General features: G+C 42.2%; 1 protein-coding gene across 1 annotated transcript in view; it reads right to left on the bottom strand.

The window, feature by feature from the left end:
• Nucleotides 1-25306, bottom strand: part of TG (thyroglobulin) — a 429523-nt gene that overhangs the window by 165727 nt on the left and 238490 nt on the right. Inside the window, 3 exon segments of the mRNA XM_030189954.1 lie at nucleotides 17440-17633; nucleotides 21125-21284; nucleotides 24563-24656. Of these exon segments, the coding sequence (XP_030045814.1) occupies nucleotides 17440-17633; nucleotides 21125-21284; nucleotides 24563-24656 (448 nt within the window).

Raw genomic sequence — 25306 nt, 5'->3', positions numbered from 1 at the left:
CCGCCACCAACCTTCTCCCGCCGCTGTCGCGTACCTTTGCTGGCAGGGGACCCCAACCCCCACCAGCTGAAGTTCTCTCCTCGGCTGCATGGCGCTGCATGCTGAATGATCTGATCAAGTTTCTGTGCATATGTCTGATGTCCTGCACATTGTACGTGCAGGACGTCAGACACACACACAGAAACAGATTCAAACTCGCGGCCGAGAAGAGGACTTCGGCTGGCGGGGGTTGGAGTCCTCCGCCAGCAAAGGTATGTGGTGGGAGAGGGTTGGCGGTGCGAAGGGGGGGTCGAGAGGGTTGCGGCGGCAGTGGGGGGGGGGTCAGCAACGCCGCACGGCCGAGAAGAGGACCTCGGCTGGCGGGGGTTGGGGTCCCCCGCCAGCAAAGGTACACAGCGGGAGAGGGTTGGCGGCGGGAAGGGGGGGGGTGAAAGTTGGCGGAGGCGGTGGGGGGTCAGCGGCACCGGAGGGAGGGGTAAAATGTGCCCCCTCACCTCGGGCTCTGGACCCCCCGTCGAAGTCTGGCTACACCCCTGCTATATATGGTGCCCAATATTGGGTGATATTTGGGCACTGATCCAAGATGTGCACCCAATTTAATTGGCATTAATCAGTACCAATTTGGAACTAGTTGCACTAATCTATGCGCACCAAAATCCCATAGCACGCAAACCAAAAGGGGGCATGGCTATGGAAGGTGTATGGATGGGTCAGGGGCATTCCTAACATTTGCTCGTGGTGTTATATAATACCAGGGATGTGCACCCAAATTTGGCACCGGGAATTACACCCAGTTTCAGCAGGAGTAAGTCCTACTGCCTAAATGTGGGCGAATTGGCACTCAATGCTATTCTATAATGGGCAGTCATCTTTGAGCACCCATTATAGAATAGCATTGAGTGTTGATTTTTCTTTAGTGCTGTTTTTTGTGCTCCATTTATAGAATTTTCCCCAGTGGCATTCCCAAGGGTGGGCCCAGGCCCACCCACTTTGGACTGAGACCCACCCAGTAGCAGCATAACTATGATGTGGCTGCCAGGGATCCCCAAGCCCCACCAGCCAAAAACTCCCAACAACTGTCCCTCCTGCATACCTTGTAAATGGCAGATCTTTGCCTGCAGCGAGCAGCAACTGATACATACTGTTCACACCGGCCCCACATCCTTCCCTCTCTGATGTATTCCCGGCTATGCAGAAACAGGAAGTTAATCAGAGGGAAGGCTGTGGGGCCAACATGAGCAGTATGTATTAGTTGCTGCTCGCTGCCAGTGAAAATCTGCTATTTAAAATGTGTGTGGGGAAGAAGGGATGTTTGAGAGACCACATGGTATGCAAGCGAGAGGAGAGACCAAATCACTTATGGGACAAGGCAGAGTTCTTCTGCCCACTCATCTTGGGCCCAGGCCTACCCAAAATTGGGTGTCTGGCTATGCCTCTGATTTTCCCCTTAGTGTGTGGTAACGTAGCTGCCTTAACTGATTAGCACAGGAATACCCACTCTCTGCCCCCTGATATGCCCCATCCAAGAAAAAAATAAAAATTGGAAGTTACAGCAGATGCTATTTTAAGTAGTTTACCAAAAGGACCCCAAAGTTTGTAACTGATGCAATGGAGGATTCAGTGACTTGCTCAAGATGACAAGGAGCAACAGTGGGATCTGAACCAAGCTTCCTTGGTTCTCAAACCACTGATCTAACTGATAGGCTACTCCTGCACTCCGCCTAGCCAATGGTATAGCTCACAGGGCATTTTCTAGCTGGCTCCTGAACTGGAAAGTCAGGAGAGAAGTTAGATGAGGTAAGAGAGGTAATACATGGGCGAGATTTGGAGTTTGCTGAGCTGTGTAGGGTGTTAAGCTCTCAGTGGGATTCGGGCACTGACTTAAGTCCAGAACAAAGTATAGGGAGGGCTTGAAAGGTTTATCCATCCTTTTGCCTCTGAGAAGAATTGAGGGAGAGGCTGTTCAGAGCCTATGACCAGGCTGGGAGAACTTGGAGAGAGGAATGACAGCCTGATTGTGTTTGTGCTGAAGCCCTGTGACTGTGTGGAGGGGAGCTGGTGGAGAGACTTATACCAGAAGTAGGTTTGATGATGGGCCTATATGCATGAAAGTTCAGGGAAAGAGAGAATCTTTCCAGATTCTGGATTGAGACTTGGCTATTTATAGGAGATTGTCAAATAGCAGTTCCTTGGGTTCAGAAAATGCCAGAAAGAGAGAAAAGAGAAGACAAGAAGTTCTGCTAAAGGATTTTGAAGAAAAAAAAAGTATTTAGTAGAGCAGAGCCTTAGATCCACAGGAAAACAGGAAGACAAGTAAGCAATGCCTAATGTTTCTTTTCCCTTTTTGGTTTTGGCATCTTTGAGTTTGGTTCTGTTGCCTGCCTGTGAATTAACAGATGAACTGTTTATTGGTTGATTTGCCCAGTGAATTATATTTGTAAGCAAAGACTGCTGGAGTGACCGGTACCCTTTTTCGAAATGATCGCCTGAGTGAAAGGCTGGAAGACACTACTGGTGTGAATGATCATTTCAAGAACCTCAGTCAGGACCCAAACCAAAACATATCAATCCTGTAGTCTCCAGAGCCGCAACACAGCAGGAACCTACTACGGAAAAAACAAGGCATCTAGTCTGTCGACTCATAGGTGTGTCTGCATCAGCTTTAGATATATAACGTGATGCACCTATGTTCTGAGGCATGTGTGCTTGTGCCAGTAAAAATCGGCACTTATGCATGCATTTTATAAGAAATATAGGGGGTCTTTTACTAAGCTGTGATACCATTTTTAGCTCGCGGTAGAAATTAGCTGGCGGTAAACGCCGAGACACCCATTATATTCCTATTTTTTTCAGTGCCAAGTTTTGAGCACCCTTTAGTAAAAAAAAAACCCCATACTTAAGTACTAGTCCCACTCTTGCTCCACCCCCCAAGAATAACTATATGTATATTGAATAAAAGGAGGTGCAACATTTTTGAGTGCCTACATATTACCTAAAGCAGCTCAAGGTACTTCACCCTCCATTGCTTCAGGTAAATCTTAGGGTCTTGTTTATTAACCTGTATTAACATCCATTAATATTATTTAGTGCAAGTTCCACTGTTGTTAATATGGTCTTATTACTAAGGCGGCAGTTCTATAACTTGGCTCCAAGATGTAGGCCCCACAATTCTCTAACGGTTTCAGGGTGCATCTAAGCTATCATAGAATACTATTGCAAGGCCGCATTGGTGCACTGTAAGTTGGCACATCTCGCAATGTGTGCAGCTGATAGTATGCTATATGTTATATGCATGTCTATGGCCAGCCCATGGTTTTGTCCCCTCACTATTATGCCCTAAGGGCTAGATTCTATATATGACACTTAAAAAATTGACGCTGAACCATACCCGCTTAAACGAAATTCTATAAGCCACTCCTACAGTTCAGCACGGTTTATAAAATACAAGCATAATCAGATAGTTGCACGTAAATTTAAGTATGGCCACTTGCACCAACAAATGCCCATGCCTAAATTTACACGCGGAGCACCATTATTCTGTAATTATACGTGTGACTCAAAACCACACCCCATTCTGCCCCAAAATTCCCATGACTCTCCCATTTTCGTGCCCCCATTTATGGACTGCACGTAAATTTTAGGTGCGGATCCTGCGTTTAAACTTTACAAGCATTAATGCCAATTACATCTAATTAGTGCCAATTGCTTGTTAAAAAGACAATTATTGGCACTAATTGTCTCAATATTCTATTAAATTGCGCACACACATTGGGAACATTCCTAAATTTGCACGCACAATTTTTGGCGACCTTTACAGAATCAAGAGTAAGTGATTTTGGCACATATAGAATAGTACCTCATTCACAAAGACTTCAGAATATAAATTGTATATGGACTCTGGTGCATTAGCATTATCCCCTTGTTGGTGGATTGACATATAGAATAGTGCCTAGCACTTAAGAATGTAACTGGTGGCTCTGAAGCGCATCAGTGCTATCATTCTATACCATATGTACATACTTGGTGCCTAACATCAGGCACAAAGGGGACCTATTACTAAGGTGCGATGAAAAATGGACTGTGCTAGTGTAGGTACGTGTTTTGGGCACGCACAGATCCATTTTTCAGCGTGCCTGTAAAAAAAGGCCTTTTTAAAATTTTTGCCAAAAATTGGTGCGCGTCCATTTTGGATCTGAGACTTTACTGCCAGCTACTGACTTAACGGTAATATCTCACACGTTAACCATGCAGTAATTGTCTACAAACGTAGAATAATGATTACTGCATGGTTTCTGCCATGCCCCAGAAAATACAAATTATTTTCCAGCACGTGTAGTGGACAGGCATAAAAAATGAAATTCCCGCAAGGGTCACGCAGTAGCCAGGCGGTAATTCAAACTTGACATGCTTTGGGTGCACGTAGGAACCTACGCAGCTTAGTAAAAGGGCCCCAAATTTATGGAAGTGCCCGGGCATGCAATATTACATGGGGCAGGGAATGCCCAGTGGACCCCATAGGTAAGTCACTCTCAGGTTGGATTTGGAAAAGCAACTCATCTAAATCCTGAATAGTGGGCCAGGAAAGATCATAAGCCCAGAATCAGAAAATCAAATTCAACAGTATGGGACATATCAGTTAGGGTGTGCAGACAATTTTTGTTTGTTTGTTTCCCGTGTCATTTACAAGAAATTATATTTAGTTTTCTTTTGCTGTTTTATAGATTTGTTTTTGGTTTCAGGGCAACGTCGGAAATAGTGTGCATTATTCAGAAAGGGTGTGCTCTCTTCGCAAAAATGTGCCCTCTGTGAAGACAGCATATCACTGTTCCCTCTAAGCTATAGCGGGAGTTCTTTAACTGCATTGCTGCCAGTGAGGGGGGGTGTTTCAATATCGTGTTTTCAATAGCTAGAGACAGGAAGGTTCCCTGGAGTCCTGCAGGCCTGTCCCTCACTGTTGAAACTGTGATAGTGAAACAGCACCACCCACTGGCAGGCCTGTAGGTGGAAGACTCTTGCTCAGCTTAGAGGGAACAGTGCTGCATACTCTTTTCAAAGACTGCACACACTTTCAGGAAGAGTGCACACTTTTTCAATTATGCACGCACAAACGCACAAATGGCATGCAATATCGAAAAAGAATGCAGCCTATTTACAACAGAGGAAATTGAACCAAAATTTTGAGTTATTTTCAAAATATTTCCAATTTAAAATGACACAAAACAGCACAGGAAATGTCATTGACATTTTCCATATCATTTTAAATGAATTCATATCCATAATATATGTGCAAGGTATTTCTGAAGACTCAACATGTAATCGTCAATCCAAAGGCCTCACATTAGAATGAGAACTTAAACAGTCCAAAGCTATGTAATTGATTTTGGGGTCCTTTTGCTAAAGTACAATAATACCTGGGCTTAACATGTTATAACGCGAGACTTTACAGCATGCCAAGTCTAGATAACAGCACATTTTTTAGGGCTTTTCTTTTTTGTTATTTGCAGGTCATACACAAATGTTCCTATTAGTGTGGTACCTGCAGAAAATAAATATGAGAGCACTTACCCCATAATTCTATAAAAGTCGCCATAAATTGCGCACACAAATTTGGGCACATACCCAATTTGCATGTACAATTTAATTGAATAACGAGCTAATTAGCATCAATAACTGGCCTCTTAACAAGCAATTATTGGCACTAATTAGATTTAATTAGAATACATACACCTAAATTTTACACCCTTTAAAAAAAGGGACACAGAAATGGGAGGATCATGGGCAGAATAAGGGCGTTCCTAGCATTTACCCACATCGTTAAGATACGTGCCCGAGTTAGGCAAGTACATTTGCACCATGTTTCAGTTGGTGCAAATGGCCACACCTAAAGTTAGGCACGATCCCCGGGCATAAGCACTATTCTATAAACCGCACCTAACTCTAATCGTGGCTTATAGAATAGTGCTTTTTGGCACCATCTATAGAATTCACCCCTTAGTGCCTTTTATTTAGGAGGAAGTAATTGTTCCTCCATTCACTCTGTGTTCGCCAGTTAGCGCACACTAATAACATGCCATGCCCACTCAGAGAAAAATTCTCAAAAATTAAATAATGCATGGTTTAGCAGGTGAAAACAGAAAACAAAATACACTTTAAGGTGTTTATGCAGCAGCCTGTTTTAACGCACTAACCAAGTGTTAAGGGGGAGATTCTATATTTGGCACCTAAAAAAAAATCAGTGTGGAAATCAGTGCCGACTAAGCATATTCTATAAGCAGTGCCTAGATTTAGGTGCGGTATGTAGAATACGCTTAGTTGTTATCTCAGAGCCTAAAACTACACGTTTCCATTTACACCAATACAAATGTGGCATAAATCCCGGCACATAGATTTATGTAAAGCACGTAAACCTCTTCACCCAGCAACACAGCATGACTTTGATCGTACTGAACAACACGCAATCTTCATCCTTCCTGACCCTCCACATATACCTCATACGATCACATTTCAACCTTGTACTTGTTATCAACTGACTGGGCAAACGCCTTTGACGGTACTATGTAAGCCACATTGAGCCTGATAACAGGTAAGAAAATGTGGGTACAAATGCAATAAATAAAATAAATAAATGTGTACTGGGCCATATTCTATAACTACGCATGTAAATTTCAGAATGCCCACAAAATGCCCATTTCCTCACCTATAACCATGCCCCTTTTTGCCTGCGCACAATAGAAGTTAGGCACACTGCATTACAGAATGCACTTAGCGAGTTGTGTGCATAAATTCTAATTATTGCCAATTAGTGCTCATTGAGAGCTGTTATCAATGCTGATTAGCTTGTTAAGTCAATTAAGTTATATGCGATGTTATAGAATACGCTTGGATTTTGGCGTGGATCTCTAGACGCGCTATATAGAATCTGGGGGTAAGTGCTTAACGCCCTGGCCCTTTTATTTTCTATCTGGGTATTCAAATGACTTTATGGCCTAGAATTTCTTTCATATACTTCACAGTCAATAAGAAATACCTACTTTTCTTAATGGTAGTTTCAAGCGAGGTTCAACAATAGCTTTTTAAAATACCAGAGGTCTGACTTGTAGCCACAAAATGGCAGGGGCAAATTCTAATATAAATTCAGCATTTTAAAACACAGGTTATTTTTAATGATACACTGAATATAATTGACTTAGTACATTGTATTCAGAATATAGGAAATGGAGAAATTTTACTTCTGAATATTTTTAATATATTTCTATTGCTGGTTTTCTGTAATTGGGAAGAATGAATGACTCAAGTACGTGTCATACATATTTCTCATTAGGGGCTGGATTTACTAACATGCATTATTGCTATTTAATGTGTGTTATTAATAAATAGTTTCCATTGACCATAGGAGGGTCTGCATTGAATAAGAGGCATGAAATAACAATAAAGTGCATTAATGCATTAACACAGGTAAGTAAACCTAGCCCCATGTTTGTATTTATTCTTCACTTGAAAGAGAACATGAATAAATTCAAGGTATGAAATACTTTTGCCTTCTTTGGTTAAATTTCATGAATGTTTTGTTACTGTACTTTTGATCTATAAAATGGAGGAAGAAAGTCTGTCTACCTCCATCATCTTGTGTATCATTACTTCTCATGGCCGGGGTCTATCAGAGGGGGCCAGCAGGGCTATTTAAAGGTCCAGGCCTCACACAGAAAAGGGGTCTTTATTTGGAAAAAAAATATTTGGCTACTGGATTTTTCCTTAATTGCAAACAGATAAACATTTACCTGAACTACTTCTATATCAGCTTTTTAAAAATGTGGTAATGGTAATGGGATTTGATATACCGCCTTTCTGTGGTACAATCAAAAGTGGTTTACAGGTACTTTTTCTGTCACTAGTGGGCTCACAATCTGAGTTTTTGAACCTGGGACAATGGAGGGTTAAGTAATTTGCCCAGAGTTACAAGGAACTGCAGTGGGAATTGAGCTCAGTTCCACAGGGTCTACTGCAGTAACCATTATGATATTCTAGGGCCCCCTAATTTGCTCTGGTTCAGTCCTCTGTGATTCTCTGAATGGCCCTTCTCATGGCTGCACTTAGCATTGCTTAACAGATACAACAAAAATCTACCTCATTTTTTCTTCCCCATCATCCTCTAAATATGTTTGTCCTTCCCCTTGTCTTTCTTCTGTTGTCTCAGAAATGTATGTACTCATCATTTCTCATGTGAAAGCCTTCTCTCTGCTAATGCACACATTCTCTGTAGCCCACTAGGATTTTTCTCTCTGTCGATTGTACACATCCGTCTGTCTTCTATTCCTTTCCATTATTTATTTATTAGGATTTATTTACTGCCTTTTTGAAGGAATTCGCTCAAAGTGGTATACAGTAAGAAACTTTATATGCTGTTATATGCAAAACAATTAAGTGCTTTGAGTCTGAGTTGGATCAAATTTTGAGTACCATCTCTGCTCCTATTCTCTCCTTTTCCTCAAGTATATCCTGTCTCTACTCTTATCTCAGCCACCAGCCTGACAATTTTAAGAAGATCTGTTGCTCTCAGTGCTTGTCATGCATTCAAGACTTACCTTTACATTGCATATGGATTATTAACAGTTCATCTGATTTCTCAAGCCATCCTTTCCAGATTTGACAAAACTCTGGCTCATTTTTTCTTTTAACTTCCCAATTATTCTAATACTTCTCTTCTCCGCGCTGTCTCTTCAAAACACTGGTCCTTGCCTTTAACTGGATTTATGGTCTTCCTTCCTCCTTCCCATCTCTCTGCTGTATTATCTCTTTATGGGGTCCATTTTCCAAGCTGCGGTAAAAACGGCCTGCAGCGGGTAAAAAGCCCCCCAAAAAGACATGGCCATGTGGTAAGATTATTCTTACCGCGTGACCATGTGTATGTGTGTGTGTGGGGGGGGGGGGATCACTTAGCACCACCCATTCAGGTGGCGGTAACGGCTCCCATGGTAACTTGCAGCGGCACCCGGGCAGTGCACAGCGCTGCTTGACTACCACTGGGTTAACACCATGATAGAAAATATGGAATTATTTTCTATAGCACCAGAAATGGCACGCTCTCAAGGTGGAACTACCACCAGCAGCCGCATTGGGCCGGCAGTAGTTCCAAGTTGCCTTAGTAAAAGGGCCCCTATATTTCTTCTTGCTTTCACCATTCTTCTAACATTTCTTGCCTCATACACAATATTCATTTCCATGCCATCTCTTTTATCACCCTCTTTCTCTTCAACAAACTCCCTTCAAACATTCAGGGTGCTCAAACATCTGAAGGCCACTTCTATAATCTATAGGTGCCCACATTTACACCCCTCCTGCATGGGGAAATGTCTAGAAAACTAGCACTTAACATGTGTATAAGTGTACCCTTAATTGTGGAAGGGCCAACTGGGTGCTTAAGCGTTATTCTGTAATGGCTCACCTAACTTACACAGGAGGGAATTCAACAAACGGTGCAGAAAACTTAGGCATTGAAAATATTTGGCACTAAGCGCTAGTCAATACAGGGCATGTACCTTATATGGAATAATTCTTAGGCGCAGATCTCGCACCTAACTTTTGAGTGCTGGAGTTATGCCTGCTGAAGCCAGGTGTAATGCTGCCACCCAAGTTAGGCGAGCTTAGGCCAAATTCTGTAATTCTGCATGCAACTTTTTGAGATGCCCCTAACATGCCCCTGGTCATGCCCCCTTTTCAGATACACATTAGAAAAGTTGGGTGCCAATCCTTATAAAATAGCGCTCAGCCAGATGCCAACTGCAAGAATTGGTTGTTAATGCCCAATAATTGCCATTTAAGGGCTCATTAATTAATTAAGTTGCATGCGCATCTTTTCAGGTGTGATATATAGAATCCAGGGGAAAGTGTGCAAATGCAAGAGGAGTGTATACATGGACGGGGCTTACAATTATGAGCATAACTTGCAGAATACTGTAAGTTACGCATGTCCCTGCTGTATTTAGATGCTCGCACTTATACTGGCTCTCTGGTTGGAGTACCTGCAGGTGCCAAAATGTTAGGTGCTGAAGGGGCAGAATAATATAGTCAACAGGACAATTCGAGAAGAAAACACATGGATGATGGAGATATAGCAAATAGTAATCAAAATCCACTAATTGAAAATGTCTAATGAAAGGAAGGAAAAAGGCCTCAAAGAGCTCATGAATCATACAGATTTCTTAGAGCTGAACAGATCAAAGAATCTTCTCTTCATCATCAGCCAAAAAACCTTCCTTGTTTATATCTATATTTTGTTCTTTTTTTCTCTGATTATGATAGCCATCAAATCTAATTCATTTTATCTTTTTTAGGTTTTCTATCTATAGAAAGGAAGAAAAAGAAATAGATATAAACAAGGAAGGTTTTTTGGCCGATGATGAAGAGAAGATTTTTTTGATCTGTTCAGCTCTAAAAAAATCTGTATGATTCATGAGCTCTTTGAGACCTTTTTCCTTCCTTTCATAAGACATTTTCAATTAGTAGATTTTGATTATTATTTAGTCTAGCGATCTTGCATAGCCACACCCTTAACTGTATTTGGTGATGGAGATATAACAGCCAACAAACATAGCGGGTAAAAATAATGAATTGTGAGATAAACTTATCAATAATGGAGGGAAAGAAGACCTCAGACCAGTGACACTTATTGATCGGTGAGATCACAGCATTACAGTCACTTCCATGTAATCACTGATCTTCTACCAGCCTCCTCCCTAAATGTTTAATTTGTGCGCTCAAACATATACATAAATGCTGTATATCCAAAAAACAAAACCACAGCTAATTAGCTTTATTGTTGCAAACTTAAGGGCTCCCCAATGGTCCCGTTTCGCCAACTGGGGCTTCATCAGGGAGAGAAAGCCCTGCAACATCCAACTGTGGAGAAAACCAGGCAAGCTATCAACGCCGCCAAAACAAAATGCGCCAAAAAATGGAGATATATCAACACAAGTTTATTGCATAAAAGGACTTGACATGGCACCGTGTTTCAGCTAATGTTCCTGCACCAGGAGTCTCAATGAATCGCAGATGGTAAAAAAAAAAAGCTTTGTGACTCAGAGCATCAAGTAGATGAAACAGTTTTTAAAAAGACTTTTAAAAAAGAACAATCCAAAGTTCTATAAATCGTGCTGACAAGGCAGTAGGAAAGAGAATGGTGTATGCGGGTTAGCTAATGAGTCTATACGATTCATCCAGAGTACCTGAATGTAACTCACCTTGAGCTACTACTGAAAAAGGTGTGAGCAAAATCTAAATAAATAAATAAATAAATAAAAATAAATACATTGAGACTCCTGATGCAGGAACATTAGCCAAAACATGGTGCTCTGTTGAGTCCTTTTATGCAATAAACTTGTGTTGATATATCTCCATTATCCATGTATCTTCTTCTGGAGGTGTCCTGTTGACTACACTACTCCGCCCCTTCAGCATCTACTCTCCATAGTGTTCCACATTCCTCCACTTTGTGAAAGCCCTTAAAATGTTAGGTGTGCCATCAGTGAACATTGGCAGTGCCCAGATAACTCCTGGCTCTGTCCCGACTCTACCCCTGGACCACCCTGGTACTGCATAGATAGTTTACAAAAGAAGAAGGGGTGGGCCACAGGCTTTCAACAGACAAATTCAAGTCTGAAAAATTTATTGTAGAGGTGCTTCTACAATAAAATTTTCAAACCTGAATTTGTCTGCTGAAAGTCTGTGGTCCACCCCTACTTCTTTTGTATATTGTTCCTCATGTAGAGGTTTTTTCTGATTTTTCTTTGTACTGCATAAGAACATAAGAGTAGCCATATTGAGTCAGACCAATGGTCCATCTAGCCCAGTATCCTGTTTCCAACAATGGCCAAGCCAGGTCACAAGTACCTGGTAGAAACCCAATTAGCAGAAGCATTCCATGCTACCAATCCCAGGGCAAGCAGTTGCTTCCCCATGTCTGTCTCAATAACAGACAATGGAATTTTCCTCCAGGAATTTGTCCAAACCTTTTTTAAACCCAGATACACTAACCGCTGTTACCACATCCTCCGGCAAAGAGTTCCAGAGCTTAACTATTCATTGAGTGAAAACATATTTTCTCCTATTTGTTTTAAAAGTATTTCCATGAACTTCCTTGACTGTCCCCTAGTCTTTGTACTTTTGGAACAAGTAAAAAATCGATTTACTTCTACTCGTTCTACACCACTCAGGATTTTGTAGATAGTGCCACAGCAATCACAGCTGATATTCAATGGAACTACCTGGTAAAGTCTGGCCCACTCAATGCTAGTTAACCAGGTAGGAGCCAGTGATTGAAATTTATGCAAATGTGCCATATCATTACTGCAGAATCATCTAACACTTAGGACAGAATCCTGCTTATTTTCAAATCGGGATATGGGCGCCCTTCTCCTAATGGCAGCCAAATTGGCATAATTGAAAGACAAATTTGTCCGGCCTCAACTGCTTTCCGTTGCAGGGCCGGCCAAAGTTCAAGGGGGCGTGTCGGCAGTGTACCGAAGGCAGGATGGCGGCGTGGTTAAGAGATGGCTGTCCTTGGCCAATAATGGAAAAAGAAGGCCTGCCCTGACGAGCATTTGGCCGGCTTTACTTGGTCTCTTTTTGTTCACGACCAAGCCTTGAAAAGGTGCCCGAACTGACCAGAGGACCACCGGAGGGAATCCGGGATGACCTCCCCTTACTCCCTCAGTGGTCACCAACCCCCTCCCACCCAAAAAAAAAAATTAAACATTTTTTGGCCAGCCTCTATGCCAGCCTCAAATGTCATACCCAGCTCCATCACAGCACTATGCAGGTCCCTGGAGCAGTTTTTACTGGGTACTGCAGTGCGCTTCAGGCAGGCAGACCCAGGCCCATTCCCCCCTACCTGTTACACTTGTGGTGGTAAATGTGAGCCCTTCAAAACCCACCCGAAACCCACTGTACCCACATCTAGGTGCCCCCATTCATCCATAAGGTCTATGGTAGTGTTGTACAGTTGTGGGTAGTGGGTTTTGGGGGGCTCAGCACCCAAGGTAAAGGAGCTATGCACCAGGGATGAATTTGTGAAGTCCATTGCAGTGTCCCCTAGGGTGCCCGGTTGGCGTCCTGGCTTGTGAGGGGGACCAGTGCACTACAAATGCTGGTTCCTCCCATGACCAAATGACTTGGATTAGGCCGGTTTTGAGATGGCCGCCATTAGTTTCCATTATCGGTGAAAACCAACGGCGGCCAACTCTAAAGGCGGCGATCTCTAAGGGCGGCCCAATTGTTGAGATTTGGCCGGCCCCGACCGTATTATCGAAACAAAAGATGGCCGGCCATCTTGTTTCAATAATACGGTCGGGTACGCCGCTTTATGGGGCCGTCATTAGAGATGGGCACCCCCGTTCGATTATGCCCCTCAATGTCTCCCCAAACTGCTGCCAGGCACTAGAGATATTATATATGACTAACTCTAGGCCCAATGTCCTGCAGGGCACCCTAGGAAGGATGCAAAATAAATGTTTGAATAAAAATTATTTCTGGAGTTATTCTGACAGTTTGGGGACCCACAAATTCTCTAGAGATTTGTACAAACCTATCACTTGTTTTACATCAGAATTCTATCATCAATGCAGCCTTATTCACTTGGTCATGAAAGATGCTGCCTGGTATATTCAGGAACCTTTCAAACTGTGCCTTTAAACATCTGCTAGATAAGGAGGATCCAAGGGAACATATCACATTTATGTTTAAAATATTTTAATGTCATCATCTTATTCTACGCCTGATTTTATCTGATTGTTTCTATCCAGTCTCACAGCGATCCTATTTTATCCCAGAAAGCTGGGCAGAACCCAGGTTATGAGTGAGGTTTTGGTGTGAAGTCCAAGTTTGCGATTAGCCATCAGAATCTGCATATTCACTTACAGGAAAAGAAGTAAGATGTGAAAGAGGAAGATATTTTTGAATCCAGTGTACTGTAAAATTGAAAAAGAGCCATTTCCTCTCTACTTTCTCATTTCCCCATGTCAAGGTCCCCATTTGAAACACACTTCAGAAAGGAAGAGTAAAATGTAGGGCTGGATCTGAAAACATGTGAAAAACACTTGAGAACTTTGTCTATGTGTGTGTTATTCCTCAGTCTGTAGAAGCCACGATGGATTATGCATTGCTGTTCCGCTGTTTGGTTGGTTTAACTACTACTACTACTACTACTATTTAGCATTTCTATAGTGCTACAAGGCATACGCAGCGCTGTACAAGGACCAGGGTCAATAAAACTTTTCCAGCAAGACAATAACAATCTGGGCATGCATATTCTGTCAATTATTCTGGCACAAGAAAAGAAGAAAATGAATACAAAAGCTTTTCCTATGATACAATTGCACTAATCTATATTCTTAATCCAATAGGGGACAGTGAGATTAATCAGCCCTATTAACAGACAACATATGCTAACATGCATTTTGAATAATACATTGACTACTTCAATAAAGCACAACTTGCTGAACCCAGAAGAACCTCTGGAAAAAATGTTCCCTTCAACGCAATAAAGCTTCCTGCCTTTAAGCGACTGGTGATCTTTTTTTCAGACAACCTCAATGGGCCCACCGACAGAAGGCTGTTTGCATTCATTTTTCTCATTCACAGTCATCACACGTGAACTACAGCTTCTGTAAATCGGTCTAAGTGATGATTTACCAAATCACAGCACACTACGTCATGGTATGACTAGTCCCACTATTTTGCAAGAAGACAAAATGCTCATATACTAGTCATTTATCCAAGATGTTCATTTTACTTTTTCCTTTCAAAGCCTGTGTATGAAATCATTTGGTCAACAGTTTTCTAATATGTAAAGAGAGGTCTTATACTAAGTATGGAGTCCTTTTACTAAGGTGCGTCAAAAAATGGCCTGCACTGTTGCAGATGTGTGTATTGGATGTGCGCAGATCCATTTTTCAGTGTGCCTGCAAAAAAGGCCTTTTTTGGGGGCCAAAAATGGACGTGCGGCAAATTAAAAATTAACGCACATCCATTTTGGGCCTGAGACCTTACTGCCACCCATTGACTTTAGTGGTAAGGTTTCACGCGTTAACCGGGCGGTAATCATCAGTGCGCATACACTGCTGATTACCGCCCAGTTAGCGCCACACGGTAGAAAATAAAAAATATATTTGGATGCGCGTATCGAATGCATGTAAAAAATGGAATTACTGCCCGGGGCTTGAGGTAGCAGGGCAGCAGCTCCAAATTGATGCACGTTGGATGCGCATAGGCACTTAAGCACCTTAGTAAAAGGGCCCCTATGTTATTTACGCTGGAGGGAAAATGGCTACATTATAATTAATGAAACACAGGGGTCAACAGTCAGCAATAGTGGCAACAAGAATAAGTCAAATGCCAGTGTGCAGCATGTAACTTAGTCCATAAATGTAGCTGCAACTAATATATATGTAATGCTATCACCGCTACTATCGCCATGCATTTAGGTTTGGCTTGCTATTCAGAAGGCTTGAAAATGTAACTTATCCAGACATTGCCCCTATCTGGATAATTTTGCAGCCCGCATCATTCTGCCTTCCCTTGTTGGCTCTTTTTATTTTCTTCCATAATCAGTGTTGCTTGCCTTTTGGTTCTGTTTTGTCTGAGTTCTGCTGGGATACTAGGATTGGTAACCACCATGAAGCCATTTTAGAATAGCTGTACATCAAATACCACAAGTAAAAACAATAAAAAAATCAAATCAATAAATATATATAGATAATTTAGGGCTGCTTGGATAGATTTTCAGCCCGATAAGGATAAGGGAATCATAATTTCACCAACTGCCAGTGAACACAGAATACAAATGAATATCAACTTCATAGTATAATGGTAAATGAAGCTCACAGGGTCCCTAGGGTGCCTTACAGAACAATTCCACAGGCCATACTTGGTCTCTGGTTTCACCCACACTTCTCCTCTATCAAGAACCAGTCAGCGTTAAGAATTTGCTAGCATGGGTGTAACCAAGATGGCGACTGCAGAGGACGTGAACTAGGCAGCTCTTTATCTTTACAGTGTTTCCTCAAAATCTTTAATGCATACCTGATGCCAAAGCATAAGGGGAAGCTTAGGGGTTCCTCCTCTCCTAAGCTGGAAGCCCTGACACTGATACAGATGCCTACATCAGCTTTAATGATGCCAACGCCAATTTTGGGCGTTTCTGCTGTTGGCAGGGCTGAGAAGAGCCCCGCACTGGAGGACAATATTTCACTCAGCCCTCAGAGCCTCAACCTCCTTCCAGATTCAAGGCCTTCTGGGAACAGTGCAGGTAGGAGACCGAGTTAGAGGTAATATTCTGCATGCTTTGGAGGAGCAGTCCTCGGTGGTGCCTGAGCCAGGAGTGTCAACGGTAATTCTCACCCTGGAAGAAGGCATTCCCATAACATCATAGGGCCTGGTGAGTCTGCCATTGCAGTTTGAAGCTGAACCGGACTCTCTTTGTGTGAAGCCAGAGAGAATATCACAGTTACTTCAGCCATTGACAAGACCACCAGAGGTTACTCTGGAGTCGAGTCCCTTCATAAGGTCTGTGCAACATTGGTTTTAATTTCTTTGGGAACCACTAATTTCTTTACTGTACTGGAGTCTTGCTTGTCTAACCAGGAGCAGAAACTTACTAAATTAAGTGATACTCTTAGTGGAACTACAGAAACAGAAAGAAAGTTGATGTAGGATAATTTAATGAAAAATTTGATAAAATAAGAGCAAATTATTGAATTTGAGACTTTTCTAAATTTTCCCTCAATTAAACTTAGCTCCTCTCAAGAAGTATTTTATAAGTTCCTGAAAGAAGTGTTTCATTATCCAGCCTAGTATTCAATTTGTGGGAGAAAAAAATTCAACTATTTTCTGATGTCTCTCTTTGGCCTCAGGAAAGAAGGAAGGAGTTTCTAGCTACGTGGCAAGAAGCTCTAACCCTGGGAGCATGATTCCAACTGAGATTCCCATGCAAACGTATTCTGAATCTTAATAACGTTGTTTATCATTTCTTTGATCCACATCAGTCGCGCACCTTTTTGGATGGAAGATTGACTGCTGGTTAGTTCAGATATGAGGAGAAGTTAAATAGGTATTATGGATCCTATCCTTTCTTGTGATTTTAATTTTCCTTAATGCAGCTTCTCATCTTATTGATAGTTACACTCCTCCAGTTTTGGGACTACTCCAAATATAACATTGCTTTTGTTTTTATTCTATGATCTGCTTTTCTTGGTTTACTGTACAAATTATATTCTTTATGAACAATCTGAAACTATAAATAATTTAAAAAAAAAAGGATTTGCTAGCACTTTTGTTTTAACCAAGGTTTTTTCTGAAACCTCTGTTTCTGACAGCTTACAGTTAGAAACTTAGGGCACTTTAGAAGAATCCTTAACAGTAAGATGTGAACAGTGGGTGTGAACTTACCATGAGCACCGCTCGCTGGAAAAGGTTTGAATCTGCCACCAGGAGATGGATGCTAGCAATGTCCGCCCCACTACGCTCTGCAGCTATGGAAACCTGGGATGGGTCTCCTCCAAAGTTAGCAATGTTTCTCTGAACCCATTTAAGGGCAGCCACCTGATCCAGCAGGCCCCAGTTTCCACTTGGCACAGTAGATCCTACAGGAAGAATTAATAAGAAAATCTATTAATCTAAGCATCTAAGCTTCAAAATTTGAAGTTTGCAGGCCAGCAATGGCCAGAGGAGTGCAGTGTGACATTATCTCTGACCGTGTGACCCCTTTGCTGAAAGCCCTGTATAAGATAACTTTATTGACTTTAAGGTTCTGCAGGATGGTCATCCATTATACCTTTCACACTTGCTAATTCCATATGTGACCTCTCGCTCTCTTCAATCTTTGAATAGGAATCTTCTGTTTATACTTTCTTTTAGACATATTTGTTTTGATATCATATTTTTGGTAATGGCTCTGGTCTTCTGGAATTTCTTACCAGAAGCTTTACATGGTGAATCCTCTTTCAAAAACGTTAAGATTGGGCTGAAAACCTTTTATTTCTGGCTGTTTTTAATTAAGTGGAGATGGTGGGTACTGTTCCCGCTAAACTGAGCAGAAGTCCTCCACTTAAAGTCCTGTCTGTGGAGGGCGCTGTTTTACTATCACATATTCAATAGTGAGTGACAGGCAAACTATGCAAGACTCCAGGGAACTCGTCTGTCCCTAGTGATTTAAAACAAAATATTGAAGCACCGCCGCCCCCACTGGCAGCAAGGCAGTTGGAGAAATGCCACTCAGCTTAGAGGGAACAGAATCAAGCACTCCACCAGAGAGAGACATGAGTCTGTCCTTTCCCAGGTACTGATATCTCCAACAAGCCATCTCAATCAACCAGTGTAAGCTTGCTGGAATAACCAAGCCTTCAACATAGCCTTAAATTTCTTTGTATTAAGTTCACTGTGTAGAGGTAGAGGCATGGAGTTCCAGAGATGGGGGAGAGCAAAAAAGAATGCACAATGAGTTGTCTGAGGCCCTGGTAAAACCATGCGATGGTCATTTATTGAACTCAATACCCATGTTGAAGAATATAGGATGATTAGGGAAGACAGATACAAAGGTATACCTTGTCAAAAAACCTTGAAGCCTAAAAACAACGCTTTAAACTGGATGCAATATTGAATTGGCAGCCAGTGATGATCCTCTAGAGCAGATGCGACATGATCGAATTTTCATAAGCGGCAGAGATACATGCATAACTTATAGTATTCTGTAAGTTACATGTGTAAATTACATTACATTACATCACATCAAGAGCTTCTATTCCGCAATAACCTGATCAGTTCCATGTGGATAAAGTGGAGGGGCATAATCGAAAGGGGCGCCCAAGTTTTCCTGAGGATATCCTTGCAGGACATCCCGGCGAAAGGGCGGGGAAACCCGTATTATCGAAACAAGATGGGCGTCCATCTTTCGGTTCAATAATACAGTCGGTGACACCCAAATCTTAACATTTAGGTCATCCCTAGAGATGGTCATCCTTAGAGTTGGTCATTTCTGATTTTTGGCGATAATGGAAACTAAGGATGCCCATCTCAAAAATGACCAAATGCAAGCCTTTGGTCGTGGGAGGAGCCAGCATTCATAGTGCACTGGTCCCCCTCACATGCCAGGACACCAACTGGGCACCCTAGGGGGTACTGCAGTGGACTTCATAAATTGCTCCCAGGTATATAGCTCCATACCTTGTGTGCTGAGCCCCCCAAAACCCACTACCCACAACACTACCATAGCTCTTATGGATGAAGGGGGGCACCTAGATGTTGGTACAGTGGGTTTCTGGTGGGTTTTGAAGGGCTTACATTTACCACCACAAGTGTAACAGGTAGCGGGGATGGGCCTGGGTCTGCCTGCCTAAAGTGCACTGCACCCACTAAAACTGCTCCAGGGACCTGCATACTGCTGGTATGACATTTGAGGCTGGCATAGAGGCTGAGAAAAAAAAAATTTTAAGTTTTTTTTTAGCGTGGGAGGGGGTTAGTGACCACTGGGGGAGTAAGGGGAGGTCATCCCCATTTCCCTCCGGTGGTCACCTGGTCAGTTCAGGCACCTTTTCACGGCTTGGTCGCAACAAAAAAAGGACCAAGTAAAGTCACCCAGGCGCTCATCAGGGACAGCCTTTTTTTTCCTTTATGGGTCGAGGACGCCCATGTGTTAGGCACGCCCAAGTCCCGCCTTCACTACGCCTCTGACATGCCTCCAGGAACTTTGGTTGTCCCCGCAACGGAAAGCAGTTGAGGACGCCTAAAATTGGCTTTCGATTATGCCGATTTGGGTGACCCTGGGAGAAGGCCGCCCATCTCCCGATTTGTATCGAAAGATGGGCGTCCTCTTTCGAAAATAAGCCTGAGTCGCCCAAATCGGCATAATCGAAAGCCGAATTTGTGCGCACTCAACTGCTTTCCGTTGCGGGGATGACCAAAGTTCCCGGGGGCATGTCAAAAGCATAGTGAAGGCGGGACTGGGGCGTGCTTAACACATGGGCATCCTCGGTTGAAAAATGACATGAGGTAGTGTAGACACGTGTTTTGGGCGCGAATAAAATCATGTTTCAGCGCACCTGCAAAAATGCTTTTTAAAACTTTTTTCCGAAAATAGATGTGAAAATTGCCGCACATTCAATTATTTTTCGGAAATGCGTATCGGACATGTGCCAAAAATGAAATTACCGCAAAAGCCACACAGTAGCCGGGCGATAACACTCCATTTTGGTGCACATTGGGCGCGCATAGACGCTTACGCAGCTTAGTAAAAGGGCTCCCAATTTACTTACCAGTAGCAGAGGTTCTCTTTGAACAGCAGGATACAAGTCCTCACATACCCGCTCACCTCCCCAAGGAGTTGTATTTTATTCTTAGCTAATAACCAGACTGAGTTGTTCCCATATGATAGCAGCAGGTGAATGGTGCACACGTGCGGTGAGGCAGTAAAAAAGTTTTTAGTATCATGGAGATGGAATAGCTTCCCATGCAGGCTCATCAATGACATCACTCCATGCTGTAATGATTTGTATCCTGCCTATCCTTAGAGAATATGCAGTACATTTTATATTCTCTCCCCTTGTGCACATGTTCATCTGTGGTTTGTAAATCACTCAGATTCCAGTACCACATAGGCGCATTCTCAAATAAAAACAATTACACATCAGAACAAATAAAGAAAGAAAAATAAGTAAAGAAAATATTTGTGAACCTTGATCAATTTTTCCTTGCTCCCTTTTGAAAGAGCAGCTGTTTTCAAGTCATCCCATCAGACAGATCTCTCCACCTGCCAGATACAGACTCTCCCAGGAGACACAAATCTCTCCTGAGAGTGTAGGGAATAGGTACACAACTGAAGTTTGGGAATTCAGGATGATACGTAGCCAATGACTGGCCAGGGATTACAAATAGAGAAATTCCCAAAGAGTCTCGAATGTTGACGAGACTGATACTAGGGCCATTCTGACTCCATGGCAAAAACCAGCTATTAACCATAGGGGTAAAAATTATCCACAATTACAACAAAGTCCCAGTTCTAGCTGGTGAGAAGCAATAATTGCCTGAGGCCATTAACAAAGATGCAATGACATAAGTCAGGAATGGGTATCAGACTCACCAATGCCAAGAAAACCGAAGACACCCACTCTGTAACCTGCCGTTATGACAATGATGTTGCCAAGAGCGGCTAAGTAGGATCCGTCTACAAATATTTGTCCTGTCACACTGTAGTCACTTGGGCTGTTGTGGAAGAAGAGGAGAACCGCTGTATTCTTCCCCTGTAATGATAACATCATTTATTTATTACATTTAGATTTCGCCTTACTTCCAAGAACCTGAGGCAATGTACAATATCCACAAAGCACAAAAACCAACCCCAACCTAACAAAAACCCCAATACAAAATGTAAAGAGAAAGAAAGAACACTAACAATAAATACTCACGTTAAATATACAGTACCACCAGGAACAGGATAAATATCGCAAATTACCATTATTAGCACTTCGTAGGGGTAATTTTACAATAACCCACATAATTTGCAGAAGGAAATGAAACATTATACTGGTTTTCAAAATGAATGTAAGTGTTTAAGTTCACTTTGAAAATCGCCCTAGTAAAACTAACTAAATGCATCGTCAGTTCCCATAGCAGTAATGCCAACAAAGCCCACTGCACAGCTTGATAAAAGAAACCCAAAATGTGAGGGTAAGTTTTTTAATTATTTTTTTGTCTTTTTTTTTTTAGAAACATTTACACACATACTTTTTTCTACTGTAATTATTACTATGGGCCCTTTTACTAAGCTGCAGAAAGGGCTAGTGCATGCTTACTGCACCTTAACAGGGTCTACCATGGAACATGCTCAGGTATCCTATGGTAATTTCCTAATCTGTGCATGCAAACTGTGTACTAAAAATATTTTTTTTATTTTTGCGCAGTGAGGTGTGTATGGGGCAGAGAATGGACATTTCTATGCTACTCGATTAGCACAGATACATTACCTCATGCTGATTAGCACAGGATTAGCACTTGAGCCATAAATAAGGCCACTTTGCTATGTGGATGCCAGCTCTGAATATCGGACCAGCACCTGCATAACTTTCTTGTTTCTTAAAAAAAAAAATAAAAGACCCCCCCCCCCCCCCGAGCTCGTTCCCACCCCCATGACAATGTCCACACTTTCCCTCCCCCCTCCCCAACTCACATCAAGACTCCCTGCAAGACTCCCCACCCCCCAACCATGAAGGTAAGCCCCTGGGATTACCTACATCCCTAATGGTCCAGCAGTTTCGGTGGGGCAGGAACACAGCCCCCTCGTTTCTGCCCCTTGCTGCAAGGGCCTTGCCTTGCAGCACCTCTCCAAAATGGCTGCCATGACCTCTTGTGGCAGCTCATGGTGCTTTATGTACTACCACAAGAGGTGGTGGAAGCTATTTTAGAGAGGCACCGCAAGGGGCAGGAGTGAGGGGACTGCGCTCCTGCCTCCAACAATCCTGCTAGACCACCAGAGATACAGGTAGGCCTGGGGGAGAGCCTACCTGCACAACTGGGGAGACGTTGGCCTTCTGGGGGAGGGGAAGAAAGAGGGAAAGAGGGGACATTGTCGGGGGGGGGGGGGGCAAGATGGGGCTCAAGGGCTTTTTTTAACAAAAGAAAAAAAGGATATGTGAGTCCTGGCCCAATACTTATCCCATACTTATCCCCAATATTCAGTGCCGGTGTCCAGACATGGCCTGACACTGAATATCGAGGATAATTTAGCTGACTGCCACCAGCTGAATATCAGGGGATATTTTTTAATAGCCTTGCACAACATTAGCATATGGCCATTAATAGGGAAAATGAAAAATCAGCAAAAGAGTGCAATAAGGTCATTATTTTTACTGCAGCTTAAAGGACCCCATAATTATTTAATTTATGCTCTTAATAAGAAAATACCCTTTTTATTAATAAGAAAAGACAAATTTGAATTAAACAGTATGATGGAAAGAACTTGTAATTCTCATTATTATATCTGAGGTTTCTCATCTTCTGTATTTCTGGAAGGTGAACTAAAACGGAAAAAAATATTTTTTTTCCAGAAGACAAAAAAGATAATTAAAATATATAAACTCATATATAATTAACTTTAACCTCTTTTCTAATCCCTCAAAATGGGCAAAATATTTCAATTAAAAAAAGTTAATTTTTAACAAAGATTTTGATATAAATTAACAAATATTTGCATGCTGCTGAAGTATTTCATATGAAGAAAAATCATTTTTAGAACTACACAATATCAAAATGTATTGTTTTAAACTTGAATCTAGTACAATTGGAAAGCTTGTGTGTCAAGGGAAAAAAAAGCATTCCTTAGAAACACAGAACAGGGAAATGAAAATTCAGCATTAAGGGGGTCTTTTTCTAAGGCGCGCTCATGTTTTTAGTGCGCACTAAAATTGGGCACGTGCTAAATGTTAGAGACACCCATAGGAATGCATTGGCATCTAAAAATGTGAGCGTGCCCTAGTAAAAGACCCCCTAAGGGGTAGGAGAGGTAGGAAAGGCTCTTGACCAGTTAAAACTTACTAAGCTGGCCAGCCAGCCACTGATATTCAGTTGCACTTAACTAGGTAGGGCCACTGAATAGCTACTAACCAGCCATTTCCTAACCAGCTAGATTAGGGGCTGAGCCAACACTTAGCTGGTTAGGGCCAGATTCTACATACGGCACCTAGATTTCCGCGCAGAAATAAGTGCGTAACTTAATTGGCGTAACAAGCCAATCAGCGTTTTGAACACCACTTAACAAGCAATAATGAGCAATAATTGGTGATTATCAGAATTTATGAGCAGAAATCGCTAAGCATATTCTATAAAGAACTATGCCTAAATTGAAAAGCACACAGTTCAAAATAAATGCACATAGTTTAAGAGGGGCGTGTTTATGGGCATTTTGTGGGCATGCCAAAATTTCCATGTATAATTACAGAATACGGGTCAGTGCGTCTAAGTGTACATGCATGGATTTACACCAGGATTTTACTGGCGTAAATGGGCGCGGGTAGATGTAGGCGCTACAGTATCGACTAAGCATATTCTATAAACCGTGCCTAAATCTTATAGAATATACTTAAAACCATGCGGATTTTTTAGGCGCTATATACATGACAGCGGCCAATCCAGGCCAAGGGCACCTGGCATGATACAGCCTACTAACCAGCTAAGCAAGTACATAGGTTAGAAAAAATGCTGTTCTATCTTTATACACCAAGTTAACCAGACACTGGTCAGAATATCGACCAGCACCTGGTTAGCTTTCGAGTCACCATACATAACCGGATATTCAATGCCGGGAGATGCATACCCTGGCATTGAATATTCAGAGTTAATTCAGCCCACGGCCTACAAGCTGCTTCCCGCTGCAGGCTGCATATTACCTCCTAAATATATAACAGGCCTGGTAGTCTGGTAGGAAGCACAGTCTATCTTATTGTGCGCTTTTAAAAGGAAAACCCAAGATGCAAATCACTTTAGTTTGGAAAGCAGAAGCTTGATTATCAAATGCAATACCTACCACACTCCTGGGGACAAACACATTCAGATATAAGCAGTCTTCACTGACGGTGGAATATTGAGCCTTTCCATCCCCTGGCTGCCAACAGCTGGCCCTACAACAGAATCAAATGAGGTTACTTTCTGAAGGCTCTGTTTCATTTTCTCGTGTAACGGTTCCAATCTGCCTAAAATGCATGCAAATATATGTCTTGTACATTCTTTTGGAATATCCTGAAAACCTGACTATTTTGGAGCTCTAGAAGATTGCTGTTTGTTTCCTCTGCTTGTAGTCTCATGGTTGTTGTACCTGGGGCAATGGAGGATTAAGAGGGACATTTTCGATATGACGTCTAAATCCGACTTTGGACGTTTTGCTCAAAACGTTCAAAATCTGAATAGAAAAGAAGGTCATTTAAAAAAAAAGAAAAATGTCTTTTTTTTTTTTAATACTGTTTTGAACAAGGTTTAGCAATTTGGATATTTTGTTTTTTGGTCCATTAAAAAAAAAAAAAAAAAAAAGTCCAAGCCATTGGGATGTAGGATGACCAGCATTTTTAGTAGACTGGTCCTCCAGACATCCCAGGAGATATATGGGGCACCCTAGGGGGCACTGCAGTGGACTTCAAAAATATGCTCACAGATACACATCTCGCCATTGCTCCCTTATTTTGTCTGCTGAGTCCCCCAAATACCACCCAAAACCCACTACCCCCAACTGTACACCACTACAGTAGCCCTTATGGGTGAAAGGGACATCTATATG

This window comes from Microcaecilia unicolor, chromosome 1 (genome assembly GCF_901765095.1).
Source record: "Microcaecilia unicolor chromosome 1, aMicUni1.1, whole genome shotgun sequence".
In the NCBI taxonomy this organism is placed as follows: domain Eukaryota; kingdom Metazoa; phylum Chordata; class Amphibia; order Gymnophiona; family Siphonopidae; genus Microcaecilia; species Microcaecilia unicolor.
This window is presented reverse-complemented; position numbering and strand designations above follow the sequence as displayed.